Source organism: Schistocerca serialis, chromosome 10 (assembly GCF_023864345.2).
Source record: "Schistocerca serialis cubense isolate TAMUIC-IGC-003099 chromosome 10, iqSchSeri2.2, whole genome shotgun sequence".
Lineage (NCBI taxonomy): Eukaryota > Metazoa > Arthropoda > Insecta > Orthoptera > Acrididae > Schistocerca > Schistocerca serialis.
The window spans coordinates 93,734,388-93,753,608 of NC_064647.1; the positions used below are offsets into that span (position 1 = coordinate 93,734,388).

The 19,221-nt window shown below is 38.9% G+C and overlaps 1 protein-coding gene across 2 annotated transcripts in view; it reads left to right on the forward strand.

Annotated features, from left to right (window-relative positions):
* The window catches only part of LOC126425011 (fasciclin-2), a 927,523-nt gene that overhangs the window by 782,509 nt on the left and 125,793 nt on the right, over nucleotides 1-19,221 (forward strand). For both annotated transcript variants that reach the window (XM_050087916.1, XM_050087917.1), the window contains exons 4-6: nucleotides 8,747-8,913; nucleotides 12,778-13,043; nucleotides 16,419-16,622. In XM_050087916.1, the coding sequence (XP_049943873.1) occupies nucleotides 8,747-8,913; nucleotides 12,778-13,043; nucleotides 16,419-16,622 (637 nt within the window). The remainder of the gene's footprint in view (nucleotides 1-8,746; nucleotides 8,914-12,777; nucleotides 13,044-16,418; nucleotides 16,623-19,221) is intronic.

The window sequence follows — 19,221 nt, forward strand, 5'->3', positions numbered from 1 at the left end:
CTTAGGTTAGTTGGTTCTAAGTTCTAGGGGACTGATGACCTCAGAAGTTCAGTCCCATAGTGCTCAGAGCCATTTGAACCATTTTGAGTACCACTTCTGGAGATACAATTATTGTCACTACAGCTGTACGGTACTGGAAAAAGAGCAGCTTATCATGAAACTTTGAGCTGAAGGCTCAAGAAATAAAAAGTATATAAAGTATATAAATTCGTCTATGGAGTAGAAGGAGTTGTCATTCAGAAATTCTTTTAATTTCTTCTTAAATACTTGTTGGTTATCTGTCAGACTTTTGATACTATTTGGTAAGTGACCAAAGACTTTAGTGCCAGTATAATTCACCCCTTTCTGCCAAAGTTAGATTTAATCTTGAATAGTGAAGATCATCCTTTCTCCTAGTATTATAGTTATGCACACTGCTATTACTTTTGAATTGGGTTTGGTTGTTAATAACAAATTTCATAAGAGAGTATATATACTGAGAAGCTACTGTGAATATCCCTAGATCCTTAAATAAATGTCTGCAGGATGATCTTGGGTGGACTCCAGCTATTATTCTGATTACGCGCTTTTGTGCAATAAATACTTTATTCCTCGGTGATGAATTACCCCAAAATATGATGCCATATGAAAGCAATGAGTGAAAATAGGCGTAGTAAGCTAATTTACTAAGATGTTTATCACCAAAATTTGCAATGATCCTTATTGCATAAGTAGCTGAACTCAAACGTTTCAGCAGATCATCAATGTGTTTCTTCCAATTTAATCGCTCATCAATGGACACACCTAAAAATTTGGAATATTCTACCTTAGCTATATGCTTCTGATTAAGGTCTATATTTATTAATGGCGTCATACCATTCACTGTGTATGGACTGTGTCTTATCAAAATTCAGTGAGAGTCCATTTACAAGGAACCACTTAATAATTTTCTGAAAGATAGTATTGACAATTTCATCAGTTAATTCTTGTTTGTCAGGTGTGATTACTATACTTGTATCATAAGCAAAGAGAACTAAGTTTGCCTCTTCATGAATATAGAATGGCAAGTCATTAATATATATTAAGAACAACAAAGGACCCAAGACTGACCCTTGTGGAACCCCATTCTTGATAGTTCCCCAGTTTGAGGAATGTGCTGATCTTTGCATATTATAAGAACTACTTATTTCAACTTTCTGCCTCTTCCAGTTAGGTACGAATTAAACCATTTGTGCACTGTCCCACTCATGCCACAATACTTGAGCTTGTCTAGCAGAATTTCATGATTTACACAATCAAAAGCCTTTGAGAGATCACAAAAAATCCCAATGGGTGGTGTTCGGTTATTCAGATCATTCAAAATTTGACTGGTGAAAGCGTATATGGCATTTTCTTTTGAAAAACCTTTCTGGAAACCAAACTGACATTTTGTTAGTACTTCATTTTTACAGATATGTGAAGCTACTCTTGAATACATTACTTTCTCAAAAATTTTGGATAAAGCTGTTAGAAGGGAGATTGGACTGTAATTGTTGACATCAGATCTATCCCCCTTTTTATGCAAAGGTATAACAATAGCATATTTCAGTCTATCAGGGAAAATGCCCTGTTCCAGAGAGCTATTAGACAGGTGGCTGAGAATCTTACTTATCTGTTGAGAACAAGCTTTTAGTATTTTGCTGGAAATGCCATCAATTCCATGTGAGTTTTTGCTTTTAAGCAAGTTTATTAGTTTCCTAATTTCAGAGGGAGAAGTGGGTGAGATTTCTATTGTATCAAATTGCATAGATATGGCCTCTTCCATTAACAGCCTAGCATCTTCTAATGAACACCTGGATCCTACTATATCCACAACATTTAGAAAATGATTATTAAAAATATTTTCAACTTCTGACTTTTTGTTCGTAAAGTTTTCATTCAATTTGATGGTAATACTGTCTTCCTGTGCTCTTTGTTGACCTGTTTCTCTTTTAATAATATTCCAAATTGTTTTAATTTTATTATCAGAGTTGCTGATTTCAGACATGATACACATACTTCTGGATTTTTTAATAACTCTTCTTAATATAACACAATAGTTTTTACAATGTTTGATAGTTTCTGGGTCACTACTCTTTCTCGCTGTCAGATACATTTCCCTCTTCCGGTTACAAGATATTTTTATACCCTTATTAAGCCATGGTTTGTTACGAGGTTTCTTACAAGTATATTTAACTATTTTCTTGGGGAAGCAGTTTTCAAATGCATTTACAAAAATGTCATGAAATAAATTATATTTTAAATTGGCATCAGGTTCACGGTACACCTCATCCCAGTCTAACTGCTGTAGGCTTTCCCTGAAATTTGCAATTGTTAAATCGTTGACTGAACGTACTGCTTTGGAGGACTGTTTAGTATTGCTGAATGGAGCTATGTCATATATTGTAACTAGCTGTGCACCATGATCAGAAAGACCATTCTCAACAGGCTGAGCATTTATCTGGTTAAACTTATCTTGTTCTATAAAGAAGTTATCTATCAGTGAGCTGCTATCCTTTACCACCCGAGTAGGAAAATCAATAATGGGTGTCAAATTGAAAGAACCGAGTAATACTTCAAGGTCATTTTTCCTATTACCCTCTTTCAGAGAATCTACTAAAAGGTATCAGATAGATTATATAATGGTAAGACAGAGATTTAGGAACCAGGTTTTAAATTGTAAGACATTTCCAGGGGCAGATGTGGACTCTGACCACAATCTATTGGTTATGACCTGTAGATTAAAACTGAAGAAACTGCAAAAAGGTGGGAATTTAAGGAGATGGGACATGGATAAATTGAAAGAACCAGAGGTTGTACAGAGTTTCAGGGAGAACATAAGGGAACAATTGACAGGAATGGGGGAAAGAAATACAGTAGAAGAAGAATGGGTAGCTCTGAGGGATGAAGTAGTGAAGGCAGCAGACGATCAAGTAGGTAAAAAGAAGAGGGTTAGTAGAAATCCTTGGGTAACAGAAGAAATATTGAATTTAATTGATGAAAGGAGAAATTATAAAAATGCAGTAAATGAAGCAGGCAAAAAGGCGTACAAACGTCTCAAAAATGAGATCGACAGGAAGTGCAAAATGGCTAAGCAGGGATGGCTAGAGGACAAATGTAAGGATGTAGAGGCCTATCTCATTAGGGGTAAGATAGATACTGCCTACAGGAAAATTAAAGAGACCTTTGGAGATAAGAGAACCACATGTATGAACATCAAGAGCTCAGATGGAAACCCAGTTCTAAGCAAAGAAGGGAAAGCAGAAAGGTGGAAGGAGTATATAGAGGGTCTATACAAGGGCGATGCACTTGAGGACAATATTATGGAAATGGAAGAGGATGTAGATGAAGATGAAATGGGAGATACGATACTGCGTGAAGAGTTTGACAGAGCACTGAAGGACCTGAGTCGAAACAAGGCCCCCGGAGTAGACAACATTCCATTGGAACTACTGACGGCCTTGGGAGAGCCAGTCCTGACAAAACTCTACCATCTGGTGAGCAAGATGTATGAAACAGGCGAAATACCCTCAGACTTCAAGAAGAATATAATAATTCCAATCCCAAAGAAAGCAGGTGTTGACAGATGTGAAAATTACCGAACAATCAGTTTAATAAGCCACAGCTGCAAAGTACTAACACGAATTCTTTACAGACGAATGGAAAAACTAGTAGAAGCTGACCTCGGGGAAGATCAGTTTGGATTCCGTAGAAATACTGGAACACGTGAGGCAATACTGACCTTACGACTTATCTTAGAAGAAAGATTAAGGAAAGGCAAACCTACGTTTCTAGCATTTGTAGACTTAGAGAAAGCTTTTGACAATGTTGACTGGAATACTCTCTTTCAAATTCCAAAGGTGGCAGGGGTAAAATATAGGGAGCGAAAGGCTATTTACAACTTGTACAGAAACCAGATGGCAGTTATAAGAGTTGAGGGACATGAAAGGGAAGCAGTGGTTGGGAAGGGAGTAAGACAGGGTTGTAGCCTCTCCCCGATGTTATTCAATCTCTATATTGAGCAAGCAGTAAAGGAAACAAAAGAAAAATTTGGAGTAGGTATTAAAATCCATGGAGAAGAAATAAAAACTTTGAGGTTCGCCGATGACATTGTAATTCTGTCAGAGACAGCAAAGGACTTGGAAGAGCAGTTGAACGGAATGGATGGTGTCTTGAAGGGAGGATATAAGATGAACATCAACAAAAGCAAAACGAGGATAATGGAATGTAGTCGAGTTAAGTCGGGTGATGCTGAGGGTATTAGATTAGGAAATGAGGCACTTAAAGTAGTAAAGGAGTTTTGCTATTTGGGGAGCAAAATAACTGATGATGGACGAAGTAGAGAGGATATAAAATGTAGACTGGCAATGGCAAGGAAAGCGTTTCTGAAGAAGAGAAATTTGTTAACATCGAGTATAGATTTAAGTGTCAGGAAGTCATTTCTGAAAGTATTTGTATGGAGTGTAGCCATGTATGGAAGTGAAACATGGACGGTAAATAGTTTGGACAAGAAGAGAATAGAAGCTTTTGAAATGTGGTGCTACAGAAGAATGCTGAAGATTAGATGGGTAGATCACATAACTAATGAGGAAGTATTGAATAGGATTGGGGAGAAGAGAAGTTTGTGGCACAACTTGACCAGAAGAAGGGATCGGTTGGTAGGACATGTTCTGAGGCATCAAGGGATCACCAATTTAGTATTTGAGGGCAGCGTGGAGGGTAAAAATCATAGGGGGAGACCAAGAGATGAATACACTAAGCAGATTCAGAAGGATGTAGGTTGCAGTAGGTACTGGGAGATGAAGAAGCTTGCACAGGATAGAGTAGCATGGAGAGCTGCATCAAACCAGTCTCAGGACTGAAGACCACAACAACAACAACATTGAAGTCCCCACAAATAATAATTTTCTTCCCCCTGTCTGACAGATAGCACAACAAGGAGTCCAAATTTTTCAGAAATAGATGAAAATTTCCTGATGGGGACCTATATACAGTTACAATTATAAATGTGCCTTTATTTAATTTAAGCTCACAGGCACATGCTTCTATATGTTTCTCTACACAAAACTTTTTTGTTTCTATACTTTTTGCACAATGATAACTTTTGACATATATGGCAACTCCTCCTTTCTCCATATTTTCTCTCATTACATGTGCAGAGAGCTTATATCCACTTACATTTACCTTATCCACATCAGTAACAATGTGATGCTCAGACAGGCATAGTATATCTATTTCATCCTCAGCTTCTAAATCTTCTAAACAAACCAGAAGCTCATCTATTTTATTCTTTAAACTCTAAATATTTTGATGAAATATACTTACATACTTACATTATTTTTAATTATACTTTTATGAGAACCTTTCCTTATTCTAACATTTGCAGTACTCTCTTGTCTGAGTTTCTCATTGTGCTTAGGCTTAGTTCCTATACCAGTGGTCACATGGTGTTCAGAGAGGCAGATTATGTCAACTGGGTTGGGTGACTTTAATTCATCAATGCAATTACCTAGGAGTGAGATACAACTTGGTGGAGATAAAATTTCTGGTGATTGGTGAAAATTTATAATTGACAGCTGTGATTGGTGATCCATTGTGCTAGAATTGTGCTGTTTAATTGCTTTCCTAAACTGAAGATTTGTTTCAATCCTGACCTCTCCTAGAACTTGACATCTTACTGTCTTACCTATCCTAAAAAAGGTGTTGCTCCAACACCTGTAACCACTGGTATTTTACCATTCATGGCAGTGCCTCCCCCCCCTTAAATTTCCTGCTATTACCCCAGCCAGTTTCCCCTTCCCTTTCCTGTTGAGATGTAGGCTGTGCCTGGTATAGTCCCACCTACTGAGAGAATCAACAGGAACCACACCAATATGAGCCCCCGCACCCGACCCAAGCAGCCGTTCCAACTCCAACTTAACTCTCCCAACAGAAGACTTCAAATGATGCCGGTCATGGCGTCTCAGGACAGATACAAACTCAACATTGGTGTGTCTCGATGCCGACGCAATCTTTACCAGGTCACACTTTATACTGTACCCAGGATCTCTGTCGATGCTGTTCCCTGACCCTCCCACAATAACCACGGTGTCTTCCCTGGTAAATCCTTTACAGAGTGAACCTAAATCCTCTGTCACCTGATCCAGACTAGCACTTTGTTTGAAAAAATTTGTGATCTGGTATTCTGGTCCTAATTCCTCCTGCAGAAGTTGGCCTACACCTCTGGCATGAGAACTGCCTAACAACAAAACTTTGTTCCTTTTCGATGACTTTCCTACATTCTTTTTCAATTTACTATTGAAAGTGTGTTGTGTTCTGTCTACACCTACCTCTGCTTGAGGCTCATCAGTTTCTAATTGAAGCAACAGGTCAAACTTATTTTTGACTTTGACGGATGGAGCACAAGCTCGAATTGGGGCAGAAAATCAGCCATCTCCTTTTGCTGGAACCATCGCAGCCTTTGCCTTCGGCGATTAGGGAAACCATGGAAGACCTAAATCTGGATGGTCAGAAGGGGGTCTCCTTCTGGAAAATCCCACAGGGGAGGGGGATGTTCACACATGGGTGAGATTGATACAATGTCCCTCACTTGGTCACAATATACATAGCAGGGTTTGCATGTGAATGCTTCTGGTAAGGGGAATTTTATATGACTAATTACCAGAAGCATCTGATCTGACCAAAGCGGTATCCATGGTATTTCAGTGACATCCAGTGTGTTCATAAAGCCTCTTTCAGAGTAAATTCATCTCAAAGATAGAGCTATCGAATAAATATAATTACAGTTCAAACAGCTAATAGTATAACAGAATACTGCAGCTCTTGAACATAGCTAAGAACATTAAAGAAAATGCTTTTAATGTCTTTCATCGAAACATCAGAAGCCTTCTAAACAAAAAAGGTTAACTTCTCTTATCCATGTTGTTGTTGTCATTGTGGTCTTCAGTCCAGAGACCGGTTTGATGCAGCTCTCCATGCTACTCTATCCTGTGCAAGCTTTTTCATCTCCCAGTACCTACTGCAACCTACATCCTTTTGAATCTGCTTAGTGTATTCATCTCCCTCTAAGATTTTTATAGTCCATGCTGCCCTCCAGTACTAAATTGGTGTTCCCTTCATGCCTCAGTACATGTCCTACCAACCGATCCCTTCTTCTAGTCAAGTTGTGCCACAAATTTCTCTTATTCCCAATTCTATTCAATACCTCGCCATTAGTTATGTGATCTACCCATCTAATCTTAGCATTCTTCTGTAGCATCACATTTCGAAAGCTTCTAATCTCTTCTCGTTCAAACTATTTATCATCCATGCTTCACTTCAATACGTGGGTACACTCCATATCCATGTTGAAATATGAAGAAACAGACTTCTTGTGCATATCAAAATATCAGATGGGATTCACTGAAATTGAACAGATTCATCTTTATGGATACAGGTCAGTGAAAAATTCCTTAGAGTCCAGTTGGATAACAAGTTAAAATGGAAGAAACTTACAAATTAACTAATGAAGCTCAGTTTGGGGTGCTATGCCCTTACAAGTATCTCTTGTTGTATTAACCTAAAGATGGTTGAGTGTTCACATTGTGCATATTTTCACTTCTTGTTGTTTTATGGAGCTGTCTTCTGGGACACAGCACCTAAAGAAAAGCAAAGAGTTTACTCAGCAGAAGCAAACAGTAAGAATATTGTGTACATAATCATACACCATGCAGATGTCCTTTTAAGGATCTTGCAATTCTAGCTCTCAATACCCAGTACATTTACTCCCTACTGGCTTTTGTTGCTGATAATAAAAGTCTGTTCCAGATGAACTTTAATATACACAGTCACAATGCAAGAGACAACAACAGTTTTTATGTGGCGGTAAGATAATCAATATGTTCCTGTTTAACATAAAACCAAGAAAGTCTAGGTTCAGGGGCCAAAAGGCTCCGTTAGTTGCATGGCAAATAGAAAGTTCGATATAAAGCTGCATGGCAGGTAATAATCTACTATAAATAGGACTCAGTATTTATAGATGTAAAACGTATGTGCTTTGATAAATACCATTTTAATCAAGCAAATATTCAACTGAAGCTGGAAAGGCAGCACTATTCTCCAAAGTGACAGTTTCCATACTAATTTGCTCAATAGAAATGGAAATGCCGTGTGGCTAGGGCCTCCCATAGGGTAGATCGTTTGCCTGGTGATTAATTGTTATATTTCACACCAACTGTACATAGTTTATTATGCTGTAAGTTATCCTATTTAATTTCTTACATTCTTTAGAACAGTCCATTTGTTTTGTGAGAAAACAGTACTAATATTCCCTAATTTCAAGCTTGTAATATTAGTTTTCGTTCTTTTTTTATTGTTATAAATTATTTTTTGAGTATCAGGGTTCAATGTTCACTCACATGGTTTCAGTTATTTACAACGCATACAGTATGAAATCAACTTTAACTTTTATATAAAAGTTGCAATTTATGAAAAACTTACGACACAAAGAATGAACTACTCAACACACCACCTTTTTTTTTCTTTCTCTTTTTTTTATTAGTTTCACTGATTATGATAATTAACTACATAATGGAATGAAATTATTAAATTGCTGACCTAAAGTATCAGATGTGTTCTCAAATTTATAAAATAATGCCAAAACCTTGAAATGACAAGTTATAACGTGCAAAGATATGAATGTATCAGGTTCTTTATTAAACATGTAAGCCAAGGCTGTTACATTACAATGTGTAACTCTTTTTCACTGCAGCCTCCTGAAGCCGCACATCTTCGTGGACTGGCTGCCACCACCCGGAGAGAAGGTTCTGACGCTGATGATCCCCGAGCTGCGCGAGGCAGACACGGGAACCTATACGTGCAGCGCCCTCTACAGCAACACCAAGCAGCTCTCCAAGTCCGTCCACGTGCGCACCATCAGTGAGTAGTGTCTTCTGTCATCAGTAATAGCCTATTGCTGTGAGATTGAATGTGAAAGTTATGTGTTTCTGCCAACCCATCGAATCGGCGTTGTGGAGCATTCCTAAAAAGTAGGACACACCATTTGACAGAGGAACAGTACAAATCAAATTTCTGTAGAATACAGTGGATTCTATTGTAGTGAGACATGGAATCCTAGAACACAGTGGATTCCATTTTAGCGAGACATGGAATCCTGCACTCTGCATACATTGAAGATGTGTTGTGAAGTTAGATGTTGTAACTTTCCTCTTTGTGTTTTAATCGGTTGGTAAACATATTTCTGTACTGTATCCAATAATACAAATGATATATAATGAATTACATGAAAATGGTGTCTCCTCTCTGAAATTTCATGTGGAACTGACAGTTTGACCTGATGGAACATGTGAGAAGAATTTAAATTATTGTGCTTTGTGGTTGCCCGAAAGCGTGTATTTCACAGTGAAATTGTGGGGATATTGTTACCAAATACTTCTGTAGCAGTTAGGTACTGAGTTGGTCGCATATGTAAAGGCAAGGATTGTGGAGAAACACTTTATTACTATCAGGTGCGAGTACACTTTTCAGTAATCATTGAGGAGGTAAGTGCTACCTTGCTCTGATTCTGTGGTTATTGGTTAAACATTATTTATTGTGGTCTGCCTTAGGATATCAGCTTTTTGCTTCTGGTGCCCACAGATGCAATTTGAGTCCAATTAAATGGTATCTTAATTGAAAAATTTACTTTTCAATTAAATATTTACTAACTATGACAACACTTTTGCAATTATCTCCCAAACAGCTATGACAACACATTCGCAATTATCTCCCAAACAGCTTGTTTGCAGGCCTATGTTTACTGAAACATTTTTCGTTCTATTATGCCCTATATGAGGAGTGGTTAGTAAAGTATTTTTTAAATGCAGTGTACTTGACCCAGCGTTTCTGCCAGTGTGCAGAGACATGCTGGAAACAGTTTGTTGAAAGGTTCTTTGTAATCTTGTCCGCAGCCTTTACTACAGCTTCTGCTGATAGAGAATGGTTCACACGGAAGTGTTATTTCAGGTTAGCGAATAGAAAAAAGCTGCATGAGGCTAAGTTCAGACTTAAGGGAGGGTGAGGGATGCACTTCATATTGATTTTTGCAGGATATTCAGTAACTACACTTGAAATATGTGGCTGTGCATTATCGTGGTGCAGCATCTTGCCTGTCCACTGACTTTTGGGGTTGTGCCCGATAAAATTTTCATTACTTCAGAAAGTTTCCTAAGGTTACTCATCGATCCTCTCATGCAGTGATAGCAGCGGTTTTGATGCTTTCTTCCGTAAGATCTGTAATGGGAGTGCCAGGTCCACCTTCCTCTGAAATTCATTGTCTCCCCTCTTTAAACAACTTAAACCATCCTCAAGCTTTGCTGTAGTATGTAACAGGCTTTCTATAGGCTTCTTTGATTCTGCATTGGCTTCAGCTGAAGATTTGTTGAGAGACAAGCAGAATTTCAAAGCTACATTACGCGTCACCTCCATTGTTGCAGTAGGCAATATTAACACATATCAGCTTGCCTACCTCTTAAAGTTGGGTAATATGAGTGGCAGCAGTGAAACTAGTTTGGTGTGCTTGTCACACATTAAGCTAACACAATAACATAAGATTAAATTATACAATGAGACATTATGAACGTAAAAACTTTTAACATTCTTTATTGAACAGCACTCTAACTTCCATTTTCAGTGTTCGCTAATACAAGGATGTGCTGAAAAGTAATTCCTTCAATTTTTTTCTGTGAAAACTCATAAAAGCTTTTTAAATGAAGCCAACGTTATTAAGATTCTGCATCTTTATTCTTCATGTCTACATATTTATTTCTCAACATAGTCATCCTGGCCACGAACATGTTTCTCCCAATGAGAGATCAGTGTGCTTATATCGTCACTGTAGATTGTTTGACTTTCTTGATGATGCCATAACCTCACCTTTGCTTGTACCACTTCATCACTATCAGAGCAGAGTCTTCAGAGGGATTCTCTAAGTTTTTGAAACAGATGAAAATCGAATGGGGAAAGTTGGGAATGTATGGAGGACGATCGATAACAGTGAACCTGAGGTGTCAGACTGTTGCAGATGTCGCAACACTCAGCTGTGGTCTGGTATTGTCATGCTGCAGGAGAGGGTGCTGCATGTGGGGATGAACAGTTTGAATTTGATTGCAGCATGCTGTTTCTCACACACTGAGATAGTTGTGTTACACACTACAATTTGGAGCACTCTTGTGGCAGAGGGCTTCAGATATGTAGCCATGAGGAATAAAGATGCAGAATGTTAGTAATGTTTGCTTTAATTGAAAATCTTCAAGTTTTCACATAAAAAGTTTGGAGTTATTACTTTTCAGCATGCCGTCATAATTATGATCACTTTAATATATCTTGGATCAGCACCATGTTTGTCAGGCGCTGTTTATACATACGTTCTGTTGAAACTGAGCTGCAAACTTTCTTAAATTCAATAAATCCCAGACGGACTAGTTGATTAATTAATGTTGAGAAATGTGCTAGACAATATGCTGGCCTTGTACATGTATATCAATGAAAGCCTTACACAGAAAGGAACTGTTACATACAGGTGATCTTATTTGAAGGTATGATATCTATGTGCAGCTTACCTACAAGTACGTATAAGATAAAATGCCTCAGGTATTTTCCATAGCTTTTCTTTTCATCTAAGGTGTTGTATCCCAATCGTTCATACCTAACCATGAACAGTTAACAGCTGAGTGCTGTCTATTTCAGTTATTTTGCACATACTAAATAAAATATGATTGAGAACAAGCAGTGCAATTACTTTGTACTTATATGGTAACTCTCATTGTAGCCCATTGTAGCCCATTGTCAAACAGTTTCTTCAGTTTGATTGGTTCTATTCTTTTGGTTGTTTCTGTATTTTCAGAAATAAATGAAGAATTGAATCACTTTAATTTCTCGTCAGATACAAATTTTGTTTTGATTAATATAGTACATTTCTTTCAGCCATTCCTTAGTCTTGGTACTCACTCCAGCCAAGTCTAATGCAAAGCTGGTACTTTTCAAACAATGTATGATGACCAGAGATGGTACAAAGATCATAGATGTTTAAAACGTGTAAATGTTTGCTTTTTAAGACAATCGTCTTACCAAAAATTTTGAATTTCAATATGATTATTTTAAAATGTTATCCCAGAAAAAACTTTTAAGATAAATTCATCTTTGATTTCTTGAAAACATAAATGAACAGACTCAAAGCAAATGATTAGAAAAATCGTAAAATGAACAGATTGATATTACATCAAAAGTGAACAGATCAATACTGGGATAATGAAACTCCATAATAAACTACATTTCTTTGAAAAACTTTTTATTTTTGGCAGTAAGTATTTCACATCTGTGAGACTAGTTCCACAATATAATCTACACTAATACAGTATTCCATAGTTTGAAAAATACTGTAGAATAAAATATTGTCATTTTAAACTTCCTCTGAATACATTGCTTTTGTGACTGGCATGACAGTGACCCACTCTCAATGAAATATACGAAGCCGTGTTGTTCTGACCCCTGCTCGTTTGACACAGAAAGTAACAAATAAAAATTTCCAAAGTGTAATGGTTAAAAATTCTTTAGATATTGTTTATAAAGGAATATTTACTTAACCTCACTCAGTTAGCAAAGACAACAGTGTGGTCGGAAATTCTGTCATACAGCAGGCGAGAAACTGATTTGTGTGAGGTGTGCTGGGACATGCAACTTGTCAAGTCGTACTCTAGATTTTCCATCTACAGGAAAGTAAGCATTTACACCTCTGCCTTGCAGTGCCTATCACCTGGGATGATGCGCCAGAGGAGCAGTACCCGACAGTGAATGAGACTTTCAAGATCCGCTGCAGGGTCTCGGCCAACCCACCTGCCATAGTCAACTGGATGCGCGACGGCCACATCGTGGAGACAGGCGACCGCTATGTGGTCGAACAGGATGGCCTCACCATCCTGAATGTGACCGAGATGGACGATGGCACTTACACGTGCCGCGCCATCGTCATAGCGACAGGGGAGATGGCACTTCGCCCCATACGTGTCGAGGTAAGAGACCTTGCTTTTTGCTGATGCAGAGAATGAAGTTAGATGTGTACTGAGATACTATTGTTTGTCGGGTGAATGTGGAAATATATAAAGGTAAAGACTCGTCTTGCCTCTGAATCTGTTATGTGAGAATGGTTGGCTTCAGATTCATTTTCCCATCATGTCTGAAAGTCAAATAAGTCATTATGTGCAATTGTGTCATTTGATCTTGCTATTTATTTATTTTTCTGTTGTGTGTCATTGGTTGATATGAAAATTTGTGCCAGAATGGGACTCACATGTGATTTCCTGCTTATCACGAGCAATCACTGTAACCACTTTGGACATCTATACACACCTCCCAGACTGACCCAAACTTCTGTAAGTCCTACTGCCTGCATTCTCATACCATTGTCCCCTACATTTATGACTTGATGCTCTGAGCATTACTCTGGATTCACACACCAGTTAGAATGAGAATAGAAAGAATCTTGACGCATGGTGTTATTTTCTTTTGCCACCCTTGGTGGAGAACAGTCATTGCTGACGAACAACAGCTGTACTTAATTAGTTCAAAATAAATTCACTGAATTTGACTGTCTTGGCATCTGCTGTATTACATATAGGTATACTACCTATTGGTGACATACGAAAATTTGCACCGGACTAGGACTCAAACCTGAATTTCCCACTTATCACCTTTGGCTGTCCGTGCGTGCCTTCCAGACTGACAAAAACTTCTGTATGTCACACAGTACATACTCATGTACCATAGTTCCACACATTTTTGACAGTATGACATGTGGAAGTTTGGGTCGATCTGAAGGCACACAGGGATAGCCAAAGTGCTTAAGGTGACCACTTGTGATAAGTGGAAAATCCGTTTTGAAGTCCCAATCTGGCAGAAATTTTCGTGCATCTCCAGTAAGTAATGTACAGGGTGTTTCAAAAATGACCGGTATATTTGAAACGGCAATATAAACTAAACGAGCAGCGATAGAAATACACCGTTTGTTGCAATATGCTTGGGACAACAGTACATTTTCAGGCAGACAAACTTTCGAAATTACAGTAGTTACAATTTTCAACAACAGATGGCGCTGCAAGTGATGTGAAAGATATAGAAGACAACGCAGTCTGTGGGTGCGCCATTCTGTACGTCGTCTTTCTGCTGTAAGCGTGTGCTGTTCACAACGTGCAAGTGTGCTGTAGACAACATGGTTTATTCCTTAGAACAGAGGATTTTTCTGGTGTTGGAATTCCACTGCCTAGAACACAGTGTTGTTGCAACAAGACGAAGTTTTCAACGGAGGTTTAATGTAACCAAAGGACCGAAAAGCGATACAATAAAGGATCTGTTTGAAAAATTTCAACGGACTGGGAACGTGACGGCTGAACGTGCCGGAAAGGTAGGGCGACCGCGTACGGCAACCACAGATGGCAACGCGCAGCTAGTGCAGCAGGTGATCCGACAGCGGCCTCGGGTTTCCGTTCGCCGTGTTGCAGCTGCGGTCCAAATGACGCCAACGTCCACGTATCGTCTCATGCGCCAGAGTTTACACCTCTATCCGTACAAAATTCAAACGCGGCAACCCCTCAGCGCCGCTACCATTGCTGCACGAGAGACATTCGCTAACGATATAGTGCACAGGATTGATGATGGCGATATGCATGTGGGCAGCATTTGGTTTACTGACGAAGCTTATTTTTACCTGGACGGCTTCGTCAATAAACAGAACTGGCGCATATGGGGAACCGAAAAGCCCCATGTTGCAGTCCCATCGTCCCTGCATCCTCAAAAAGTACTGGTCTGGGCCGCCATTTCTTCCAAAGGAATCATTGGCCCATTTTTCAGATCCGCAACGATTACTGCATCGCGCTATCTGGACATTCTTCGTGAATTTGTGATGGTACAAACTGCCTTAGACGACACTGCGAACACCTCGTGGTTTATGCAAGATGGTGCCCGGCCACATCGCACGGCCGACGTATTTAATTTCCTGAATGAATATTTCGATGATCGTGTGATTGCTTTGGGCTATCCGAAACATACAGGAGGCAGTGTTGATTGGCCTCCCTATTCGCCAGACATGAACCCCTGTGACTTCTTTCTGTGGGGACACTTGAAAGACCAGGTGTACCGCCAGAATCCAGAAACAATTGAACAGCTGAAGCAGTACATCTCATCTGCATGTGAAGCCATTCCGCCAGACACGTTGTCAAAGGTTTCGGGTAATTTCATTCAGAGACTACGCCATATTATTGCTACGCATGGTGGATATGTGGAAAATATCGTACTATAGAGTTTCCCAGACCGCAGCGCCATCTGTTGTTGAAAATTGTAACTACTGTAATTTCGAAAGTTTGTCTGCCTGAAAATGTACTGTTGTCCCAAGCATATTGCAACAAACGGTGTATTTCTATCGCTGCTCGTTTAGTTTTTATTGCCGTTTCAAATATACCGGTCATTTTTGAAACACCCTGTATCTACCCACAATACAGCTGATGCCAAGATATTTGCAAGGTGAAAATTTATTTCGAACTAATTTAATACGGCTGTCGTTTGTCAGTAATGTCTTTTCTTTCAGACGTGCAAGTAAAGGTATTAAAGAATATAAACAGTTGGGTCATTCTCCTGTGAATACACACACACACACACACACACACACACACACACACACACACACACACAAAAAAGTTCACGTTTGTATGTGATGTGTCCTTCATGCTATTAACTACAATACATCGAGTTGGCTGTTAGTCAAATACTCCGAACTGCATATCGCTGTTGCTGCTAAATTTCATACAGTAAAATGTGAAATCTGTGCCTCTCAAAATTCGGAGAACAGCAGACTTTTACATAACATTAGGAGGTTTCTTTTCAAGGAATAATTATTTCTTTTTTGTTCATGGGTAGGACTTTCTTCCGACAAAGGTTCCTAGTAGCAAGTGTTTGACCATTACATGAAAAATATCTTTTGTTAAATTCAGTTATAGCCTGTTCAACATACTCTCCAGTGACTGTTATTTACTTTCTCCAATATTAAGAAACTCATAAATTAGTCACATAACAAATCCTGCACTTGTCGGTGCACAAGAAATAATGTGTTATGGGAATTGAAGATGGGTCAAAGACTGAAATGTGTCTCGATATAAATAAAGCTGTATAAAAAGTGACGCATTGCTGTATTTCTTAATGTAACATGAATAAACCCACTAGCAGTGGAATGTATGGCAATGCCTGGAAATAATGGGATAGTAGGGGAACTGAAAAGAAGTGTTCCTTTGTTGTGTCTTGTCTCATTGAAATGCAGTTCTGTGGTACTGACACCCCTAAGGTAAAAGACATAACAGGGTACAGATCTTCTAATTTCCTACTGCTGTATTTTTCTGCAGGTCCACACACCACCTCAAATGTCGGGTGCTTTGCCACCAAAGCTGGAAGCAGTCGAAGGCACCGACTTCACGGCCAAGTGCGCAGCTTCAGGGAAGCCCGTTCCACGCTACACTTGGATCCGCGTCGACACGGCTCGCGACCTAACCAAGGACGGGGATCGCGTGTCTGCTGACGTGTTGCTGGGGGAGCTCAGGATTCGTGAGGTGTGTGTACAGGCGGTGCACAGAGTTACACTGTATGTTCCCATTATAAACATAAGTGTGCATGCACGTGTCCAAACATACAGAAAGAGAGAGAGAATTTATGATGCTCTTTATTGAGAATAGATCTTGATTCCTTACATCACCATTAATAGCAATGTTCATGCTGTGATTTCAAGTATATCTTTGAGCCAGAAGACTCCATATGATGCTTAGCAGAGAGTAAATTGTGTAGCAGTGTCACATCCTCTCCTTCCTGTTCCAGTCGCAAAGGGTCCACAGTAAGAATGATTGTTGGTAGCCTCTGTGTGAGGTCGAATCTCTCTAATGTTACTTTCATGGTCTTTTTGTGAGATATATATAGGAGGGAGCAATATATTGATTGACTCTTCTAGGGACGTACACTCCCAGGGTTTTAACAGTAAACCACACTGTAATGCAGACTGACTCTTACATAGCACTGCATTTCGTAGATGAACCTGTGACAAAACATTCTGGTCTGCTTTGGGTCTTCTTCCTTTTCCCTCTCAGTTCCATCTGGTACAGGTCCCAGACTGACAAGCAGCATTCAAGTGTTTGTGGAAAAAAGTTTTTGTGAGCTACTTTATTCATGGTTGGACTGCAATTCTTGAGATTTCTTCCAATGAATCTCAGTCTGGGAACTGCATTTCCTACAATTAATTTCCTACAGTTATTCCACTTGCAACTGCTCCAGATGCATACTTCGAGATTTTTAATACAGGTGCGTTCTTCCAGTGACTGCTCTGCAATTGTGTAATGATACAGTACTGAATCATTCTGCCTGATTATGCGTAATGCAAAGTGTGATTAAAGAGTAATGAGAAAAGTTGTTTCTCATAAAGAATCTTCATTTTATTCATGAACATCACATTTGTTCCCTTCAAAATAACCCGCTCAGATATAATACACGTGTGCCAGTGCTTTTTCCAGTCTCTGTAGCACTTCTATAACTCACTTTTTGTTATGGTGTTCATCTATGTCAGTGATTCTGTTTTAATCTCATCATTGGTGGCAAAGCAACCTCCTTTCAAGGTTATCTTCAGCCTGGGAATAGAAAAAAATCGCAGAGGGCCATATCCAGTGAATACAGTGGTGGAGGCAACATAACAGTTTTATTTTTTTGCCAGAACATCAAGGACAAGCAGTGAGACATGAGTGGGTGCATTACCGTGATGCAATTTTCGCAAGTGGTTTTGCCACAATTCTGTTCGTTTTCTTCGGATTTCTTTACACAAATGGCGAGTAACGTCCAGGTAGTATTCCTTATTGACCGTACGACCATAATGCAGGAACTCCTGATATACTATCCCATTGAAACTGAAGAAAACAGTGAGAAGTTTCCTCTGCCAGCAGTTTTTTTTCTTAACAAAATTTGCTGCTACAGATTTCATACCCAAAACATTCCAGAAATTGCTTGACTTGAGCCAGAGGATATGCTGATATCATCAGCAACTTCTCAGATGGTGATTTGATGATTTTCAGAACCATTTTCCTTACTTCTTGTACATTGTCATCAATAATTGATGTGATGTGCTAGAGTGTCCAGGGTGGTCGTTCTTTTTGTCTTCTTGACCCTCTTTGAAAGTTTTTTACCCCTTGTAAACTCTTGTCTTTCTCATAGTAGATCCCCAAAAGCCATTTTGAATGTTGTGCAACACTTGATTCCAAGCAAAATTTAATGCAAGTTCTTTACTCCATCTTTTTCAGAAGTAAAAATTCGCTGAACACTTTTAAACATGTATAACCTCTTGCAACAGTAAACTAAATACAGTGAAACCCTGCTTTTACACTTTTGAAGGAACTTGAAAAAAATGGTGTAAAATCCATGAAAATGTAAAATATGGGATATAACGTTTTAAGCTGTAAAAATTATGTAGCCTGCAGCTGTCATTCATTATTTAAATACTGAAATACTCCACTACTTACGTATTTTCTCATGCTTAGCATGGTGGGTTTCAAGAATTTTTCTCATTGTCAATGGCAAATACGTAGAAAAGTATTTTCTTAGGTGTTTGCATGTGTTGTTCTGCCTCTTTCCTGTAGTCATATTTTTGAAGTTATCAGGTACTGTGCATTCTCAGTTATGTAGAAAGCCACACTCTTGCAAACTATCATTCACATTGTTTGTGCAAAAAAACCCACATAAATACTGCACTTTGACTATAAATAAATTTTCGAAACACATTTTGCTCAGCATGAAAAACTTGTGTAACCAGTGCTGTGTTTATACTAAAAAGTAAAACCCTTTGGGCAATACATAAATGAATGACGGTGTCAACTAGCGCTACAAGTGGCCAAACGACGAAACACACTAAATATAATTTGACAAAGGTGACACGATGATCACAACAATCACGAAAATGTGTTTGCACAGTAGAGACGGTTTCAAAACGGTTGTTGTGATTGGTCATAATATCTTTATTTGAACAAACTAGTTACTTCCATCAGCCACAATGCCAAGTAGAGCTTGGCAGCGGCGGGAGGCACGGCACGAATTGTTGCAGCTGTTACACGTTTGCTGGTTCAAATCTGCTGAGTATAGTACTCTGGTGTAAAGAAACTTAACCACGTACTATTTATA